A 19,436-nucleotide genomic window follows, 5' to 3' on the forward strand; every position below is an offset into this window, starting at 1 on the left:
GTGAGGTGATGGTGGTAACAGTGGTGTTGATGATAGTGTTAGTTGTGTGATGGTGGTATTGCAGTGGTTATACTGGTTGTGGTGGTGAAACTGACTGTTTCAGGTAACCGTCATGATAACATTGATGGCAGTGTATCTGGTTGAAGTGGAAGCAATGACAATGCTGCTGATGATGTTGATAGTTGTGAAATGTTTCAGATGATTCCTGTTTTTAAAGGGTTCTTTTTTCTTAAAATCATATGGCCGTGTTATTATTTTTTTTACCCCCACCAAGGAAGTTGTTTTTGCCAGTGTTAGTTTGGGAAATTGGGCGGTTTTCAGCATGCGTGTATATGGGTGGAAATGAGTTGCATGGTAGAGGTCTGCGCTCTCCGAGTGCTTTTCTGGTTTTATATTATGCTTAGTATAGGTCAGTCATTTCACCAAATGAAAACAATTAAACTACTGGCTCAATTTAGACAAGAAGTAACTGGGTGACTTCTTTAAATTCCTTATCACTTCATCAAAAATAGTAACAGAGGTAATAGATCTTCTGTAAACAATCTTTGAGATGTATTTTATTTACAGGGTCACCAGGGATTATTTTCAAATTGATAGCTAATATATTTTTGTATATAGCACGGAAAATATGACAGAAAGTATAGAAAAGCACATTAATAACACTTTGAACGCATACTCTTATCTATTCAACCATCAGTTTAGGAGTAGAAAATATGATATTAAAGTTTGTTGAAAATGTAATGGGCCTGCATTTAGAATAAAATATATTATTTACTAAGACACAGAATAAACCAATATCCCAGTAAATAATATATATTTCTTATGATTTAATGTTAACAAAACAGAATTCAATAATGAAATTATTCATTTAAAAAGTGATAATGAACCAACATGGATTATACAGTTTATAGATCCGGGTTTTCAGAAAGTTCCGTTTCATGTGGTGAATAGGACAAAGTCTGCATCAATCCTTTACCAGTCCAAATCATTTTCATAAGTTTATCCTAAATGTCCATGTTTGTTTTCAGATTTTTAGCTCTTGTTTCATACATTCTGAGCAATATAAATCTTTCTTTTCATAAGTCCTAAGTTACCCTAGTGACTGAAAAAAGTTGGGAAAGTGTATCATATACAATGAAGGAAATATATTCTGTATATCGTGATACACGAGACAGGCAAAGGGTTAGGTCAAGAAATTTCTTGTAACACAGACAAAATGAAAAGACTGCTTTTAGCACATTTACAAGTAGTTAGCAGACAAAGATACAAGTTAGCCCATCACTCCTAGCAACTATACATGCATTAAGTGTAATCCTGTATATTGATAAGATTAAATGATAAGGTAGTGAATAAGTAATTTAAGAAAGAAATGATATCAGAATTTTTTCTATTAAAAAGTATCTACAATTTAAAAACAAAGAACAAGAAGAAAAAGCTAGGTTGAATTTTAAAATGCTGGGCCTCATAAATGATGTGACAATAAAAATCAACATGCAACCCAAGTCAACACAAAACCCTCATCTTCCTACAAAAAACATCAATAACTTGAAGCAAAACAATTACCATTAACTAATCTGCTTGTTACTGCCATAATTTGAAATTAAAATAGAATATTCAATTACCTTCCTAGAGTAGATGTATTACCTCCAGGATTAAATCCTGATCCTGTATTATTAAAGGTAGAACCTAGTCCTGAAATTGAATCAAAAAATGCATAAAAGAATAAAAAATTTAAAAAATACAGAACAACTTTAAAATATTTGCACTCCTATACTGACTGTTCCATCTGAAATCCAAGTTACCAAGTTAAACTAACTTCCTGTATATTACAACCGACACCATGCAAAAAAGGTCACTTTTCATTCCAGTCGTTCCCATGAAACAAATTAGCTTTCATATCATCCAGCATCTTCCAAGAGTTGGCAAAACACTAATATTTAACATTATTAAGAAACAAATTAATTAACTACTTACCAAATTGGGCTTTCTCTTGGTGAAGTGATCTTACAAATGAAATAGACTTCACTAAAAATCAGCCTTTTAATTCACCTTCTTCCTGCATGCTTTTATTGCCACAATGAACTCTACACTTTTAAGACTTCTACAACAGAAACTATCTATTCTACACCTCACTCAATGATCATTGCTTTCCTTCTCTTTTCTCTAGACAGTAAATATTATTTATTGTATAAATTGACTACCTGACCATTTAATGCACCCCTTACTATATAAACTGCATTATTGTATAATGTTTATTTTCCCCCAAAAATTGCATCATATATCCTTCACAAAGAGCAAGCAAAATAGTCCTAACTACAACTGACTTCATAACCAAGTTATGTTGCTAAAGCTGGATATAAATCTACATTCAAGGGAACCCCTATACAGTTGTTTGACCTGCTAGATATAGAACCCAAATCTGTCTCAAATCTCGTCCTTCCTTCTTAAATAAAGGCTGCATTAAACAACATGGTTCCTGATATACATTAAAGTGACATACTCATATATACAGTTATATATTAGACTATTCAATCACAGTTGACTTGGGGTTAAGCACCAATGACCCTCTTCCATTTGGATTATGTACGAATTAGCTTAAATTTTTCTAAAATCTACACCAAAATCATTACTTCAAACCTATCCATGACATCCAAATCCTGGGTGGGAGGGCAAGTGTAAGGGCTAAACCAGGTTGGTGTTAACTATTTGAACTTCAAACAATCAGACATGGAAGAATTATTCTATACTTAAACAAAAACAATATTTATTATAAACTTTAGAAAGTGAAAGCAATATTTACCAGCTGAACTAGCACCAAGGGTAAGTCCAAAATGCTTAGGTTGATTTCCAAGTGGAATGGCCCCAGTATTTGGAAAATTGAAATTAGTACTTTGGTTTAATGCATTATTAGTACCAAATGGTTTGTTATTAAAGATACTTGTTCCTGTAGATGTACCTAGATGTTAAAAAGAAAAGTTTAATTACATGAACTGATTCTAAATAGAAAAATGCTTGTAATCTTTTAATAAATATGTGATGGCATAAATATATACCGCAGTAATCACTTACAAATAAAAATTTTTTAAAAATAAAATAAACGCACTATATGTCATAAATTTTAAATAAAAAAAGCTAATACAATATAAACCATAAAATATCAGTAATATGATTTTTGATATAAGTTTAAAAATAAAAAAAACTTATGTATTGGTTTTCATGGTATACATTAAGTGAAATAGAACTGTATATTGGCCCAGACAGCCAACTGTACAATGCTGTTACATTTGGCCATTTCACTTACTGTATTTGATGACACATAAAACATATTTTCTGCAAAAAAAAATAAAGTCTCAAAAATTCACCGTGATATATGTGGAGTTGGACCTACATTACATGCTTATAATGCACTAAAAACTTTCCTTCCTGAATATGCACAGCTAGAATTGCAGTGTCTAATACACCCATGTATTTTTTATGCATAAAACATAGTACCTTTCTGATAATACTAAATTCAAATAAACAGGAAATTCTGACAAAGGATTACATAACTGATTTAATTGATACCAACTATATGGCTAGGACTTATTAATCCTGAAAAAATGGAAGATGTATACATCAGCATCATATGGACTGAACAAGCCAATGACCACACAAACAGACTTTTGCCTTACCTCTCTACAGCCCATGGCACTCTATGATTTCTTCCATGGATTGAATAATAACAAAAGGGGGGGGGGGGCAATTATCATTTCTAATATCCTTTTATAACAGCTTGTTTTTAAATGAAAAGTGAACTAATGTAGTTAGAATGCTTTGCATTTATGTCCCTTAGTTTGTATTTTCCACCTGGGTTACCTTAATTTTTCATTAAGTACAAGTCAAATACTAAGGGTATGGTTAATCAACATTACCTGCTCCTCTAAAACTTATGCCATTGTTATAAACTATTTCTCAAAGACATGGGTGTATACATAGCCACACACACACACACACACACACACAAATGTTCAGGTGTAACTGCAGTTAAGAAGTTTGCTTCCCAATGACAAGGTTTCGAGCTCAGTACCGCTGCACAGCATCTTGGGCACGTGTCTTCTATTATAATCCTGGGCCACCAAAAACTTTGTAAATGAACTTAAACAGAAACTGAAAGAAGCTCATTGTATGTGCACGTCCATGCAAACTACTGTTTGCTTGTCGTTTATTTCCATGTCTCTGTGTAACCACATTCAAGTTGTTTCTTGTTCAAATATCTAGAATATTATTTACTTCACTTCGAAATAAGTGGTGGGTGGCATCAGGAAGGGTATCTGACTTTGGATGCTCAGAGAGTGTAGCTATGAGAATAAGAATAGGCTGGGCAAAGTTCAGAGACCTCCTACCTCTGCTGACAACAAAGGACCTCTCCCTCAAAGTGAAAGGCAGATTGTATGATGCTTGTGTGCAAACAGCTATGCTATACGGCAATGAAACATAAGCTGTGAGAGCTGAGGATATGTGTAGGCTTGAAAGAAATGAAGCCAGTATGCTTCGCTGGATGTACAATGCCAGTGTGCATATTCAACAGAGTGTCAGCATCATGAAAGAAAAGTTGGACATAAGAGGTGTTAAATGTGGTGTACAAGAGAGACGACTGTGCTGGTATGGTCATGTGATGCTTATGGATGAGGACAGCTGTGTGAAGAAGTGCTAATCTCTAACTGTGGAGGGAACCTGTGGTAGAGGTAGACTCAGGAAACATGGGACAAGGTAGTGAAGCATGATCTTTGAATTTTGAGCCTCACAGAGGCAATGACTAGTGACTAAGACCTTTGGTGATATGTTGTGCTTGAGAAGACCCATCAAGCCAAGTGAAATCATAGTCATGGTTGATGCTAGTGTCATGTAACTGGCACCTATACACATATGACAGGCACATAAAAAGCACCTTTCAAGTTTTGGGCCTCACAGAGGCAAAGTGGCTGATGCCAGTGGCACATGAAAAGCTCCCTTCACGTGTTGGGCTTCATGGAGACAATGACAAATAATTTTTGGCATTGTTGTTCTTGAGAAGAAGACCCATCAAGCCAAGTAAAATTGCAGTCATAGAATGTACTGGTTTCGTACAAATGGCACCTGTGCCAGTGGCATGTAAAAGCACCCACTACACTCTCAGAGTGGTAGGTGTTAGAAAGGGCATCCAACTACAGAAAACTATACCAAATCAGACTGGAGTTAGGTGCAGCCTTTCAGCTTACCAGCCCTGGTCAAACCATCCAACCTATGCCAGCATGGACAATGAGCATTAAATAATGATGATGATGAAGCACAGAAAAGTAAACACTAAAATTATGACGACAATATGCACATGTACATGCATGAATGTATACACTGACATGTGGTTGTATGGTTCAAGAGTTTGTTTCACAACCACACATTTTAAATTCACTCTCACTATACAGCACTTTGATGAAATGTTTTCATACTATAGCTCAAAACTAATGCAGTTTAAGTGAATCTGGTAGGCAAAAAACAGTGTAGAAACCTGTCATGTGAGTGTAAGAAAAACTTTAATCACTTCCTCTGTTGTTTATTTAAATTCTGTAACAATTACTTTAAAATCTATGCATATGTTGCTGAATTTTTATAATTTTTCAGGTGATTTCTTTAATCAAAATTTTTGTCAATACATGCATGCTTATATAGTTACTGAAGTGAGTAATTTTGCCCAACCATAAATTCTAGTATGGGAAAGCTTCAGAAAGGTCAAGGATTTTTTTTTTCCCCCTGTTGTGATGCTTGCACATTCAAATAAATACTTGAGTGCTGAGGGTTGCTGATGCACTCAGTCCCTGAATGCAGGAGTCAATATCTCATCAAGCAGTGAAGCAATTCTGCAGCAGTTTCAGGCTTTTCTACTGTAACACCAAAGCTGCCAAGGGCCACCTACCTATATAGCTGACAAAATTCTCACACAACAGCATGGACTGTGATGAGTCTGATGGTGCAACTCTGGGCTAGATGTTTCTTATTTCTTTATTGCCCACAAGGGGCTAAACACAGAGGGGACAAACAAGGACAGACAAAGGGATTAAGTTGATTACATCAATCCCCAGTGCACAACTGGTACTTAATTTATCAACCACGAAAGGATGAAAGGCAAAGTCGACCTCGGCGGAAATTGAACTTAGAACGTAATGGCAGACGAAATACCGCTAAGCATTTCGTCCGGCGTGCCAACATTTCTGCCAGCTCGCCGCCATGGGCTAGATGTTTCTGCCATCCTAATACATGTTCTTTCTTTTAATTATCTCTTAAAATTATCTGTTTTTAAATTATCATTGTAATTAACAACCATACACACAACATTTCTAGCACAAATGACTATTTACAATTAAAGAAAACTAAATCATTTCTACAATATCAATTTTTACAAAATTCTGACCATCACAAGTAAATACAATGTAAGCATTTGAAGAAACAAACTCATTCTAAGGTGCTTTCTGAATTTCTGACTTTTATCATCACAAATGACATAAATACAAAGTGAATAACAAGTGAACCACCACTACCAAAAACTGCTTTGTTTTCAATTGATGAAAAGGATTTTATTTCTAGATGTAAAACAATTATTCCACATCAGTTCCTGAAGCCAAACATAAATTCAAGATTACATAACAACAAATTGGGTTTCAACAGGAGTGTGAAAATTCAGAATATTATTTTCAAGATGCTTAATACAGTACCTGCTTTAAAAGTTAAACAATTGTTGGTAGTGGTCAATGTAAACAGCTCTCATAAATGTTATTCTATAATTCAGTAAACTATTATGAATCTTAAAATTCCGAAGTGCAAATATGTATGAATAGAAGTGCTTATTTATTAAAATATACACATAAAATTATGCCACATCTAACTTCTAATAACTGAAAACAATATAAAAATGACTTATTCACAAAACTGAGAATACAATAAAGTATTCAAAATACCTACCAAATCCTGAGCCTCCAAATCCAAAATTAGTATTACCTTGTATTGATAGCATGAGAAAATAAAAAAAAATTCATATATGCTATTAAATAATTTGGTAGTGAAAAACTAACTATAACAATATTATGGTTTATTGCTTCCAATGATAAAGGTAAATTTATATTGTTACTTCTTCACTAGCCCTCATTATCAGTATATCTCCACTAATCCTCAATTGCATTACATTAACATTGCTCTTCAATATCACTACCTCTCCATTGATCCTCAATATCATTACATCTCCACTGACTGTCAATATTATTACATTTCCACTGATTTTTCAAAATCATTCTTGTTCATCTGTCAGGGCAACAAGGACTGTCTAGTCATCCTGAAGTAGGAGTCAGGCTTCATGAGAGTGTTAGTGACTGATCAGGCCAAGCTGCACCTGGAACTTTCTCCAGCAGGATGGACAGGGTACGGTGATAGTAGCTAAGAATTGGATGGCACTGGTTTTCCTGGCCTCTCTGCATCGCTTAGCTGCAGCAAATCTATTGGTTTCACATGTATGAATTCCCTTGTGAACAGCTGATCATCACTTGCCCCCGTCCTGTGCTATTTGCCCCCATGTGACATGGTTATGCTGAAGGCCTTTAGAGAAGCTTTTTAACTTCCTTTTCTGGCCTCCTTGGAAGTATTTGCATATAATTGTTTCTTCATAAGTTGGTGGTCTGACATGCAAACTACATAACCTACCAAGAAGCTATGATTGTATTGAGATGGTGTAGATGCTTGACAGACTAACAGACATGAGTTCCTCAGTAGGATTTTGCCATCCCACTTTATACCAAGTTTTCTGAAGCAAGGTGAGTGGAAATGGCTCAATTCCCTTACATGATGTTGGTAGACCACTCATGTTTCACAGCCATAGAGCAGAAATTTGAGAACTATGGCTCAATACACCTTAATCAGTGTTTCTAGGGTGGTTCTGTTTCTGTTCCACATGTTCTCATACATCTTAGCAACACACTCTCCAGAAATGTTGTCACTGATGACAAAGTAAATGTCACATTCACTAAAGCACAAGTTGCCTTTGGCAGACTCTATAAGCACATATAGAACAGGAGAGACATCATCTTAGGAACAAAAATCAAGGTGTTAATATCATTGTATCTCCAATGATCCTCAATATAATTACACCTCCACTAACCATCAATACTATTATTCCAATAACCCTTAATACTGCTTCATCTCCACTAATCCTTAATATTGTTACATTGCTACTACTCCTTGTATTTCCTCTAATCCTTAATAATATTACTACACCACTAATACTTTATATTGTTACATCTCCACTAACTTTTAAGTAACAAATGAAAAACCTAAATAAATGTAACTCAAAAACTAAGTTTAGTGTACTTCCTTTCAAGCCAATAATGGAGTCTACATGATTACTTAACCTCTTAAAAATAGTGGTGATATGTTCCCCAAAAAAGAAAAGAAAAAAAATAGCGTGAGTAACAATGGATACTGTAGTTCTAGATACACTGCCTGGAAGTAGAAAAGAAAAAAACACCTTTGTTGCAGCTGAATAACTTCAAATTTTCCATGAGACAACAAATCTATTGTTTAGAATTAATGTTAAAAACAATGCATTTAAACCAGCCATATCTGGCCAAAATATTCTGTCTATATTATGTTCAAACTGGTCAGATCTAGACTCTCACACTGTCATTGAAAATATAATCAGTCACGTCATCAAAATCATGAAGCTATGAGATGGTGAAGTTATAATGCTTCAAATATTTGTAAATTTCCAAATCAGTGCTTCTATTTGTCATTTAAAATGTCTAATAAAATATAGTTCTGAATACAGAATTAAATTTAAATATAAATTTAACTTTTAAACCACCTCCAAATCCTAAACTGCATGAAAACACAGCTCAAATGTTGTTGGTAAGTACTTTTCTACACAAGAAACAAAGATTTGCCTTTTGTGTTAGAACTTCCAGTCAAAAGACTTCTTATTTGCAACATGCTTGTCTATTTTTTCTGTTTTATCAAACAAATATCTCCAGCATATTTTTTTCTTTTGATTTTGAAGCATAATGGCAATTACTACCTCTAGTGGTGAGTTAGAATTTAATGATATTATTTATTTATGATTTAATTACAAAAATGAATTTGGACTTTGCTGTTTAAAGATGACACTGAAATCATCATCATTATCATTGTTTAATATCTGTCTTCCATGCAGTCATGGGTAGGATGATTGACTGGCGCTGGCCAAGTAGAAGACTACCACAGGCTACTGTGTTTGTTTTGGTAGTTTGGTGGGGTTTTTACAGCTGGATGCCCTTCCTAACATCAACCACTCAGCAGAGTGGACTCGGTGCTTTTTACATGGCACCAGCACAGGCAAGGTTAGTTTTGGCATGATTTTTACAGCTGAATGCCCTTCCAAATGCCAACCACTTAACAGTGTGGACTGGATGCTTTTTACATGACACCAGCACTGGCAAGATAACCAAATAATTCACAAGACAAAGAATTTTGAGAGAGGTAGGGGCATTTAAGGAGGGGAACTTGTGTCAGATGATGAAAGATTAGAGTGTGACAGAGAGACAGAACAGGTGCCTTGTTATAACAGAGGGAGCATTGGAGGAGGTGATCCGGTATCAGATGATGAAAGGTAAGATAACAGAGAAATTAAAAGGCAGAAAAGGCAGTCTTGCTATAGAGAGGAGGTACATGGTTACACAGAGGGAGAGAGAAAGAGAGAGTGAGAGGAAGGGGGAGGGTGGTACAAGAAAGAGGACAGAAACAGGTGCACTGATGTAAAGGAGGTACTTGGTTACCTAGTCAGAAAGAAAAGCAAAAGGAGAATGATCAAGAATGAGGGCAGAAACAGATATGCTGCTGTAGAGGAGATACATGGATCAAAGCATAAATGTGATGGTAGAGTAAGGAAGTCATAATACATGCAGTCAGATATTGCTAAGAAGGCGTAAGGACGAAGTGAGGACGAAGTGACTAGCAAAAACATGGGTATAAAAACAGGTGGGAGGGGGGGAGAAGCAGCAATACTGTGAGCAGGGCAGTGAGGGCAGGGAAGGGGAGTGGGAGACATAGTTTATGAAGAAGAAATGTAAGGAAGAGAAAGATGCAGTTTAAAAGAGATGTAGTTCGGTCTCTTGGGGTAGGGTGTGTGAAAAGTTTGTTGTTACATGTGGGTGGGACACAACGCTTCTACCACTCAGTTTTGCTCTCTCATCAGTTATTTAAGTGGTTTGAGGATTTATTAATTCTGAGGAAGAATGGAGTTATCACATAGTTGGCATGACATTGATGCATTTGTTAGGGACAAGTAAAGATTAAAAGTACAAACTTATAGATATTTTTAATCCTTCAGCATTCAGATTACTCTTAAATATAATGCTTATTTATTCACAATGTTTCGAATGAATCATACATTATCTTGCAGATTCAAGATTTTGATGATGTGACTGTTCATTTTTAGAATGACAGTGTAGGATAGATGTTAGAGGCCAGATATGGTCAGTTAGAACATAAAACATAAAATATTTGGGCCAGATATGGCTGGTTTAAATAGAAAATCTCTGCATAATGGTAAGTTTATGAGAGCATAATTATTGTAATAAGAGTAAATAACACTATTCAGTTGGGCTTTACAAAATCTCAAAATGCAGGAGACAAAGGCATATCTCAGAATACTTTTTCCAATGGGAGTTGTACAGCTTCAAATTAAAGAGACTAACTCAAACAAAGATTCAACTCTGAGACAAGAAATCAATGCCCAGAAATTGAAATCATGTACTATTGTGAAACTATTAATATCTAATTATTTTACCAGTATTCAACCTACATGGGCAGGTGAAAGTGGCATAACAGGTAAAAATCCTATTCACAATATATACTAATGATCATTATATGAGGGTAGGCTGAAAAGTTCATAGGCTATGAAGAACTGATGCTAGACATTTGTAATCTTGCATTCATCAATTTCGACTCATTAACCGTTAGCACACTCCTGTCACAATCAGTTTCCATATGAGTTTTCTCCGTTGTACCTGCAGGTGCACTGTGTCACCTTGAGAAGGGTGCTTAAAATAAACACTTCACAAAGTTTCTTTCAGATATTCTAAGCTGGAAACAGCCTACTTTTGATTCAGAAAGGATAAACTGTTTTCTGACACCATTTGCATTATTATTCACTCGCTACAAGGTAGACAATCTTATAAATAAACTATAGGTTTTGTTGTTTTTCATCTGGATGAAAATGGCCACTCCGGCATCTGATGAAGCTTTCTTTGATTCCAACTCAGATGATGATTTTGAGGGATTCACTTAGATATCGACGGTTAAGTGAATGGAGGTGATGGTGAGGATGGAGTCTATGTTTATAGTAAATCCTGTCCTTTTTCCATCTTTCAGACAACTACAAAGCAAAACCAAAGAATCACCCTGAGCATGATAGAGCACATAAGATGCAGCCAATTTTTGAAAAGCTAGGGCCACTTTGGCAGAAATATTTTTATCCTGGAAAGGATCTTTCAGCGGATAAAAGTATGATTCTTTTCAAAGGAGGAATAGGCTTACTAATCTACATTCCAGCAAAACCAACCAAGTGGAGCCAGGCTGACGTGAAAACTGGGTATGTCTACAACTGGCAGCTGTACTTCGGCCAAGAAACAGTCTAGGCACCAAGGGTAGCTGGTGTTGCACATAAAGTGGTTTCCTCCCTGTCAGAGAATGTGCAAAATAAGGACCATGTCATTTACATGTAGAATTTTCGTTGCCTGCATTATTTCAGGATCTGACCCAACATGGAACAGGGGCATGTGGCACAGTGTGTAAACTGTCAGGTTGTGCTCAGTGAAATTAAAGTAGCAAGACCACAAGCAGGCGATCTCCCCATCACACACAGAGATGGACACATTTTGTACATTTCCTGCTATGACAAAAGGCCTGTGAATCTTCTGACGACTGCCCAGTCTGCTGAGACCTTCAGAAGAGAAGTTCGTTCATAGTGTCATGAAGATCATACCAGGATTGTGTACAAACCATCTGCTGTGTAGCCCTACTTTCAGCACATTGGGGGAGGGTCACAGCACAGAATAGACAAGCAGATAACATGTTACATGGTGCTGTACAGATGTACCAAGTGGTGGAACAAAGTTCAGGCTAAAATTGTACATTCTCTACCAGTCAGGTGTGTCTCACACAAAAGGTAGGAGGACAGAAGCCCCTCCCTCAGAAAGGCCGGTGTTAACAGAAGGCCAGCCTATCATTAATCCGAAGCACCTGAAATCTGGCAGGCTTTCTTGTCCAAATTGTGCTATTTGTTTGAACAGAGAAAATAAGCACTACCAGACTCAGTTCATGTGCAGAAAATGTGATAGGGCACTCTGTCCATACCCCTGCTTCCAGAGGTACTACAAGGTAGACTGCATCCACAGACAATATTCAAGGTATAATTAAAATATGTCAACACATTTGTTTTTTGCTTGTTTCTTTTTTTTCTTTTCTTTGCAATTTCAAAACATGCATGTAGAACATAATGCATTACATCAAAATATTACTCATCCATTCCTTTATTAATATGCAAACAAATCAGGTCTGTATATGCAATACAATGCAAGTTATAACCATTTTAAAAGAGTAGATGCTCATGTCTTTTTCTCCCTCAAAAATAATGCAGTGACAAGGGAAACATTTCTAGGGACAAATCAGTGTGCTAAACATTAATAACTGCATTGTTTCTTTCCCAGTAAACTAACATCTGACCATTCAAAGACTTCAAAAAAGTAACTAATGGTGGTTTCTCTTGAAAACGGACAAAATTTAGCACTGGATCAAGTACATGCTAAAAAACGGTTTAGCCCCCAACAACATGCATGCTGACATAGATGAGTGCTTGATTCATTACTCTGAGCCAGAGACAAAGAGACAATCAATGCAATGGAAACACCCCACCTCACCTGCTCCAAAGAAGGTGATGATCTCAGTTTTTTGGGGTTGCAAAAGGAAGTGTTTAATGACTATCTCAAAAAGGGGGACACATACCATTGATGGAGAGCACTTTGCCAACTTGCTGAGGCAGTTACAAAAGACTATCAAGACCATGTGCCCAGGAAAACTGACAAAAGAAGTCTTGTTGCATCAGGACAATGTTCTAGCACACAAGTCCTTGGTTTCAATGCCTACTGTATGTGACTATAGCTTTGAATAGTTGATCACCCTCCCTATTCTTCTAATTTGGCTCCATCTGACTATCATCTTTTCCCCAACATCAAAAAAATACTTGGGTAGGAACCAGTATTGCAGCAATGATGACATCATATCTGCTCTTGAAGACTTTTTTGACCAACAGGATTAAAAGCTTCATCAATGGAATACAAGCACTACAACACCAGTGGAAGTGTGTGTGTGTGTGTGGATCACAAGGAGGACTATGTTGAAAAAAGCTCATTTGGTCACATTCTGAGAGTATCTTGGTCAGCCTATTAACTTTTAAACCAACCTTCATATAGTATCAGCAAATTTCATTCAAGTTCATGCAATAATTATATTTTTGTCATTTTTATATTAGAGACAGAGGCATAGCTCTGCGGTGAGTAGTTTGTGTCCTAACGACATGGGCCTGGATTCAATCCTACTGCATGGCACCTTAGGCCTTTTGCTTTGGCTCAAGGCTAAAACAGAAAGTGAAAGAAGTCCATCGTGTATATGTGTCCCCATCTCTTCACATCATGTAATAACTGTAAATGAGTATCACTGTTATACAAGCAGTGTCAGTCATCTCCACTATTCTGCAAGAACATGTTTGGTCAAAGAGAATACATTGCTTGGAAACCGATGGGGATTGGCATCAAGAAGGGCATCCAACTGTAGAAAATGTGCCTCAATAAACTCCATCTAATCCATGCAAGTATGGAAAAGTGAACATGAAATAATGATGAAGATGACAATGACTAAATGCATTTTGTCAAAATCTCTAGTTTCTAACAGAGTGAGAGATTTATATAGAGAAAGCACTATAGGACTTTAAGAAATGATAAGACTAAAGATATAATCCAGCAAGTATTAATGGATTTAACCCTTTTGTTACTATATTTCTAACCAAAATACACCCAATGCATTTCAATTAAATTCTAAAATAATCGTGAACAACTTTTTTTTTTATATATCAACATATTTTGGAACATAATTTCTTAATCACATCTGTTTCATATTTTTTTTTATCTCAAAGCAAATCTAATTACAGATAAATACAGGTAAATTCAACAAAATATGTTATTTAAATTTTATTTACACATCAGCATAGAAAATGAGTTAATAGCTAATATTCAATGAGTATACAACAAAATTTAAATGGAGAAAAATTGTGGAAATTACTAGATTGCTTTCACTTGAACTTAATGTACATAAGACAGTGGTACCATAAAGGTAAAATAGAATGAAATAGATGTACAATTAAGGTAAAACAGAACAAAATACTGAAATTTGTCTTTGAAGAAAACTAGGAATTGAAATATACACCAACTAAATGAAATAAACTCACATACATACATAAATACCAAAAACACATAATAATTATATACAATCTAAATTAATTAAAATTTGTTACACATCTTACAGGGAAATGAAAATTACTTAAATAAAAACAAGGTAAATTTGAAACACAAAAAAAATTCTAAATCAAATTTACACACACTATTCCTAAAAATGCTTGGGTGTTTAACTATATTCAAGTATGTGTTTATGTTTGCTTTATATTTAAGCAGATTTTTATGTCTTCTTTCAAAATTACTTAGAATTCACACTCCCTGCTTGACAACATGAAAGTGGTATCCAGTTTCTATCCATCAAAGTGAAACATTTCAGAAAATAGAAGACAAAAAAAAATGGGGAGGGGATATCTTCAAAAATTCACAGCACTCAAATATCATGTAGAGTAAGGGCCATTAATATTCAAACAAAGAAGTAAATACTTTAAAATAACATTCTATTGGGTAAAAAGAAGTAATTTTGAAAATCATCATTAAAGTTTACATTCATATTAAGAAGCTTGTTAACTAAAAATGTAAACTTATAAACAGTCTAGTAGTGTTGCATTATTATGAAACAAATAGCAATAATATTTTAGATGATATAAGTAGAACCAGTCAACTTCAAATTATTTCAAAAAAGATGTACATGCAAAGAAAATGAGCTTATTTGCAAAATATGCTTAAATATGTTTAAGAGTATACATTCAAGTTAAGACTTAATACATAAATAATAGAAAAGTTATTCACCAAATACACCAGTGCTGCTATTTGACCCAAATGGAAAAGGAGTTATTGTAGCTGGTTTATTGAAAGGGTTATTGCCAGTATTCTGTAACTGGAAGCCAGTATTGGTACTTGGTGTACTAAATGGTATTTGCTTGTTTCCGAATAGGCCTCCACTCTGAAAGTATTGCAACAATAGAACAAGACTGAAGAAATTTTTTTTTAAACATCTTGAGATGAATACATCAGTAAAATGACCAATAATTGACCCCAAAAGGAAAAATTGACAAAGAAATCAACAATGACAAACCACCTTGAAACTGTACAAATATCTTCTTTTCTTATCCCTAAAATTTATATAAATATTTCCATGGTTTCTATTTTAGGCTGAATAAAATCTTACATTAAAAAATAACTATTTTTCTTTAAGCATGTAATAAAAGCAATGAGGATTTCAAAATTTTTAATTCACAAAAGTTCAGGAATGGCTATATGGTAGGAAGTTTGCTTCTCAACCACACAGTTCTTAGTTCAGTCCCACTGTGTGACACCTTGGGCAAGTATCTTTTACTACAACCTTAGGCTGACCAAAGCTTTGTGAATGGATTTGGTAGATGGAAACTGAAAGAAGCCCATCATTTGTGTGTGTGTGAGTGCATGTGTTACTGTCTCTTTGCCTTGACTTTACAACTTTACTTGTAAAGGAATGTCACCATCATGTAAGTAGCGTCCTTTATTTCCAATCTTCTGAGAAAACATGTCTAGATATGGGGAATAATACCTTACTAAGAAATAGGTGATGGTTGGTGACAAGGAGGACATCCAGTTGTGGAAAATATAGAAAGTTTTTGTCTACCACACTTTTCTGAATATGAAGCATTCAATTTTATGTCAGCAACAACTGAACAGTAAAACTAACAGCACAAAAGCTGTGAGTGTAAAAAGTCACCATCTTTTAAAATAAATGCAAGTATATTGTACTCTGAAATTATTGATTAGTGTATAGAAATCATACATACATAAATTAGAGTCTTTATCACAAGTTTTTACACCTATGTTATTACTCATTATTTGTATTACCAAATTCACTAAATTTTCCTGAAAAATTTAAGATTTCACGCAGAAATTTTTAGGGTGAAAATAACAGTTTTAATCAAAATAATCAAATATTTAGGTAAATACCAATGTAAATCATGGATTATAAAGCTAAAAAGGCTTGCTAATTAAAGAAAATTTATAGATCAGTTTATGTCACCCCAACTTCATTAATTCAGTTTGTTAAAAAAATAAAATTAAGAACAAATTAAATATAGTCAAGTAACTTACTGTTTGGTTTGTTGCAAAACCAGTTGTTCCAGTTCCAAATGTAGGTGTATTTGTAGTTGTACTAAACAGATTTGACTGCTGAGATGTATTACTAAACAAACTCTTGTTTTGTTGCTGGTTTTGGCCAAACAAAGAACTGCCAGTATTCGGATTCAGATTAAAGCTAAAACCTGTATTCAAGCTATCAGTTGGATTTGCAAACAATGGTTTGGTTTGTTGGCCAAACAGTCCTGTACTGGTCAGTGGTGCACGGTTTTGATTAAACAGACTTGTGTTGCCCCTAGCATTTCCAAAACCAGCTAGAAAAGAAATATTTATATATGGATAAAAAGGCTTTGTCAGGATAAATTAATAGATGATTCAAATATATCGTTTTGAAAAAGTCTTCTTTACATATCAGATCTAAATTGCAGTTTTCTTTACAAAAAGGAAACATAAAAATTATTGAAAAAAAAAAAAATGAACATTAAATTACAAACAAAAATTGCAAGTGATTTTGTGTAAGCTATACATTTTTTAAAGTGAAAATTCAAAAACAAAAATTTGAGATACACTCTAGGAGCTTCTCAAACAAATTATTTTTCATATCTCCTGTGTCACATAAACACACAGCATTGTTTACTCCTTCATTTTACACAGGTCCATGTGCTTTTGCCTTGTGTTGAGTCTGGGTAGCATCTTTTGAGTTGATAAACTCAACATTGTGGTTCACTGTTCTATGTTGAAAATTATAATCATCAATTTCAAGAATGTGAGAATAGGCTCTCTACAAGTCACTGTAAATGGTGGTTCCAGGAAGAACCAACATATGCATTCCTCTAGTGTATCGCAATTCCAACGTGGCACTCCATAAAGAAACACATCTGGTCTCATGACACACTCCTCAGGTAATAAGCATCCTTCCTAGGTTGTATTTACATATTCAGAAGACTTTCATCTTTCTCAAAATCTTTCCAGGACCACCAATCTGAACTAGGTTGCAGAGCAAGTACTCTCCACATAATTCACAGACATAGCTGTTGTTATCAACAGCTGTGCAGTAGTAAGTATGGCTTGTTACTATGGATACAGGCACAAGCCTGGGTGAAGCCAACCCTCGGTGGTAGTAGCAATTATTCAAACATCTGTGTCTTTCGATTGGCTAAAATTACCTAAAATTTGCAAACTTTAAAGCTATTAATTTATTTATTAATTTATAGCAAAAATTAATTTCACTTCCATAATTAACATACAAAACTACATCAAATTTGAAAACAATTGAAACAGAATTTTAAAAATTGAAAACAATAAGCAAAAGAGAAAAGATCCTACTATTTTAGTTAGAAATATAGTAATAATGGAATTAAAAACCTACAGTAGAAATTGATAGTATTGATTATCAGTGTACAATATTTGTAAATATGTAGTTAAGCCAAAGAGAACATTTTGCAACACTTATATAAATTTTGTTAATAAACATTAAATGTGTTAGATAACAAAATGAAAAATATCTACCTTTATTTTGTATCTAACTTTTGTTCTTAAAATTATCATTATATTTTGGAGTTTTCTTTTCTTATCTATTGAACCTTGCTAATATCAAACTTTTGTGGTATTTGACAGATGAAATTGATCGATATTACTTGTATAGGGTTCTGATAATCAGTCTACATTTGTTTCTACAAATTACTTGATATAAGATTGTGAAAGGTTATGTTAAAGTTGAGATGAACTAAGAACTCCATGAGTGGCATTTCAATATGTTATTCATTTGTCTTCCTTCATTAAATCTAAAACTATTTTGCTTTGAAGTTTTCCTGAAATTGATACAATGTGTAAAATATTAAATCCTCTTTCACTATCAAAGAAATTAAAATGTCACTATGAACCAAACAATTCAATTGGGAATTATTCCATTAATATCTTACTGGTTGTAGCTGTCTTATTCTGACCAAAGCCAAATCCAGTTGTTGCCTGACTAGTTGAGGTACCAAATAAATTTGAACTTGTTGGTTGTTGAGGTTGAGGCTGAGCAAGTGATTGTTGTTGTTGTTTGCCTTTACGACCAGCCTGATAATCTTCTAATCTGAGTTCCTGCCAATAAAATTGATAAAAAGGTTTGATTAAAAAATTTTCTAAATCATTAACTCAAATTCTTATACTACAAAAAACTGCAACTATTGGCAGATCTTTAACCACATGAAATCACAATTCAAATAGTGTTGTTTGAAGATAAAAAACTAGACCTAAGTATTCTTCTGTGCAAGAAACAAAGTCAAACCTTATTTTAGAACCTTTTCATCAAAAGACTTCCCGTTTGCACTATATGTGCTTATTTTCTGCATTTTACTGAATTTCTCAGATTTTATTTTGTTCTATTTTTGAGTATAAAGATGGTTAGTCTGAAGTGGTGAGTTAGAAATTGGTGATATTTATCATCATCATCATTTTAGTGTCCACTTTTTCATACTTGTATAGGCCAGTGTTAACAAAGGCAAATTTTCTACTGCTGGATACCCTTCCTGTCACTAATCCCCACTAGTTTCCAAGCAAAATAATATTTCTCCATAGCCAGGCATGTTTCTGCAGAATATTGAAGATAAAGGACACTCCTTGCATGACAATATACTCATTTTTAACTATCATGTGATGTTAAGACGAAGAAACAAACACACACATGTACGTACGTATGTATGTATGATGTACACACACACACACACATATACAATGGGCTTCTTTCAGTTTCCATCTACCAAATTCACTCACAAGGCTTTAATTGAACTAGCTATAGTGGAAGACACTTGCCCAAGGTGTTATGCAATGGGACTGAAACTGAATCCATGTGGCTGAGAAACAAACTCTTCACCTCACATTTATTATTATTAT

The 19,436-nt window shown here is 34.5% G+C and overlaps 1 protein-coding gene across 4 annotated transcripts in view; it reads right to left on the reverse strand.

Moving 5' to 3' along the window:
* LOC106867789 (nuclear pore complex protein Nup98-Nup96) overlaps positions 1-19,436 on the reverse strand; it is a 114,383-nt gene that overhangs the window by 46,471 nt on the left and 48,476 nt on the right. For 3 of the 4 annotated variants that reach the window (XM_052973670.1, XM_052973668.1, XM_052973669.1), the window contains exons 8-13: positions 18,479-18,644; positions 16,572-16,870; positions 15,270-15,423; positions 6,973-7,008; positions 2,801-2,956; positions 1,623-1,692 (exon numbers count right to left, since the gene is read on the reverse strand). In XM_052973670.1, coding sequence (XP_052829630.1) covers positions 1,623-1,692; positions 2,801-2,956; positions 6,973-7,008; positions 15,270-15,423; positions 16,572-16,870; positions 18,479-18,644 — 881 coding nt within the window. The remainder of the gene's footprint in view (positions 1-1,622; positions 1,693-2,800; positions 2,957-6,972; positions 7,009-15,269; positions 15,424-16,571; positions 16,871-18,478; positions 18,645-19,436) is intronic. The other variant, XM_052973671.1, reaches the window with a different exon arrangement.

This window comes from Octopus bimaculoides, chromosome 16 (genome assembly GCF_001194135.2).
Source record: "Octopus bimaculoides isolate UCB-OBI-ISO-001 chromosome 16, ASM119413v2, whole genome shotgun sequence".
Classification (NCBI taxonomy): domain Eukaryota; kingdom Metazoa; phylum Mollusca; class Cephalopoda; order Octopoda; family Octopodidae; genus Octopus; species Octopus bimaculoides.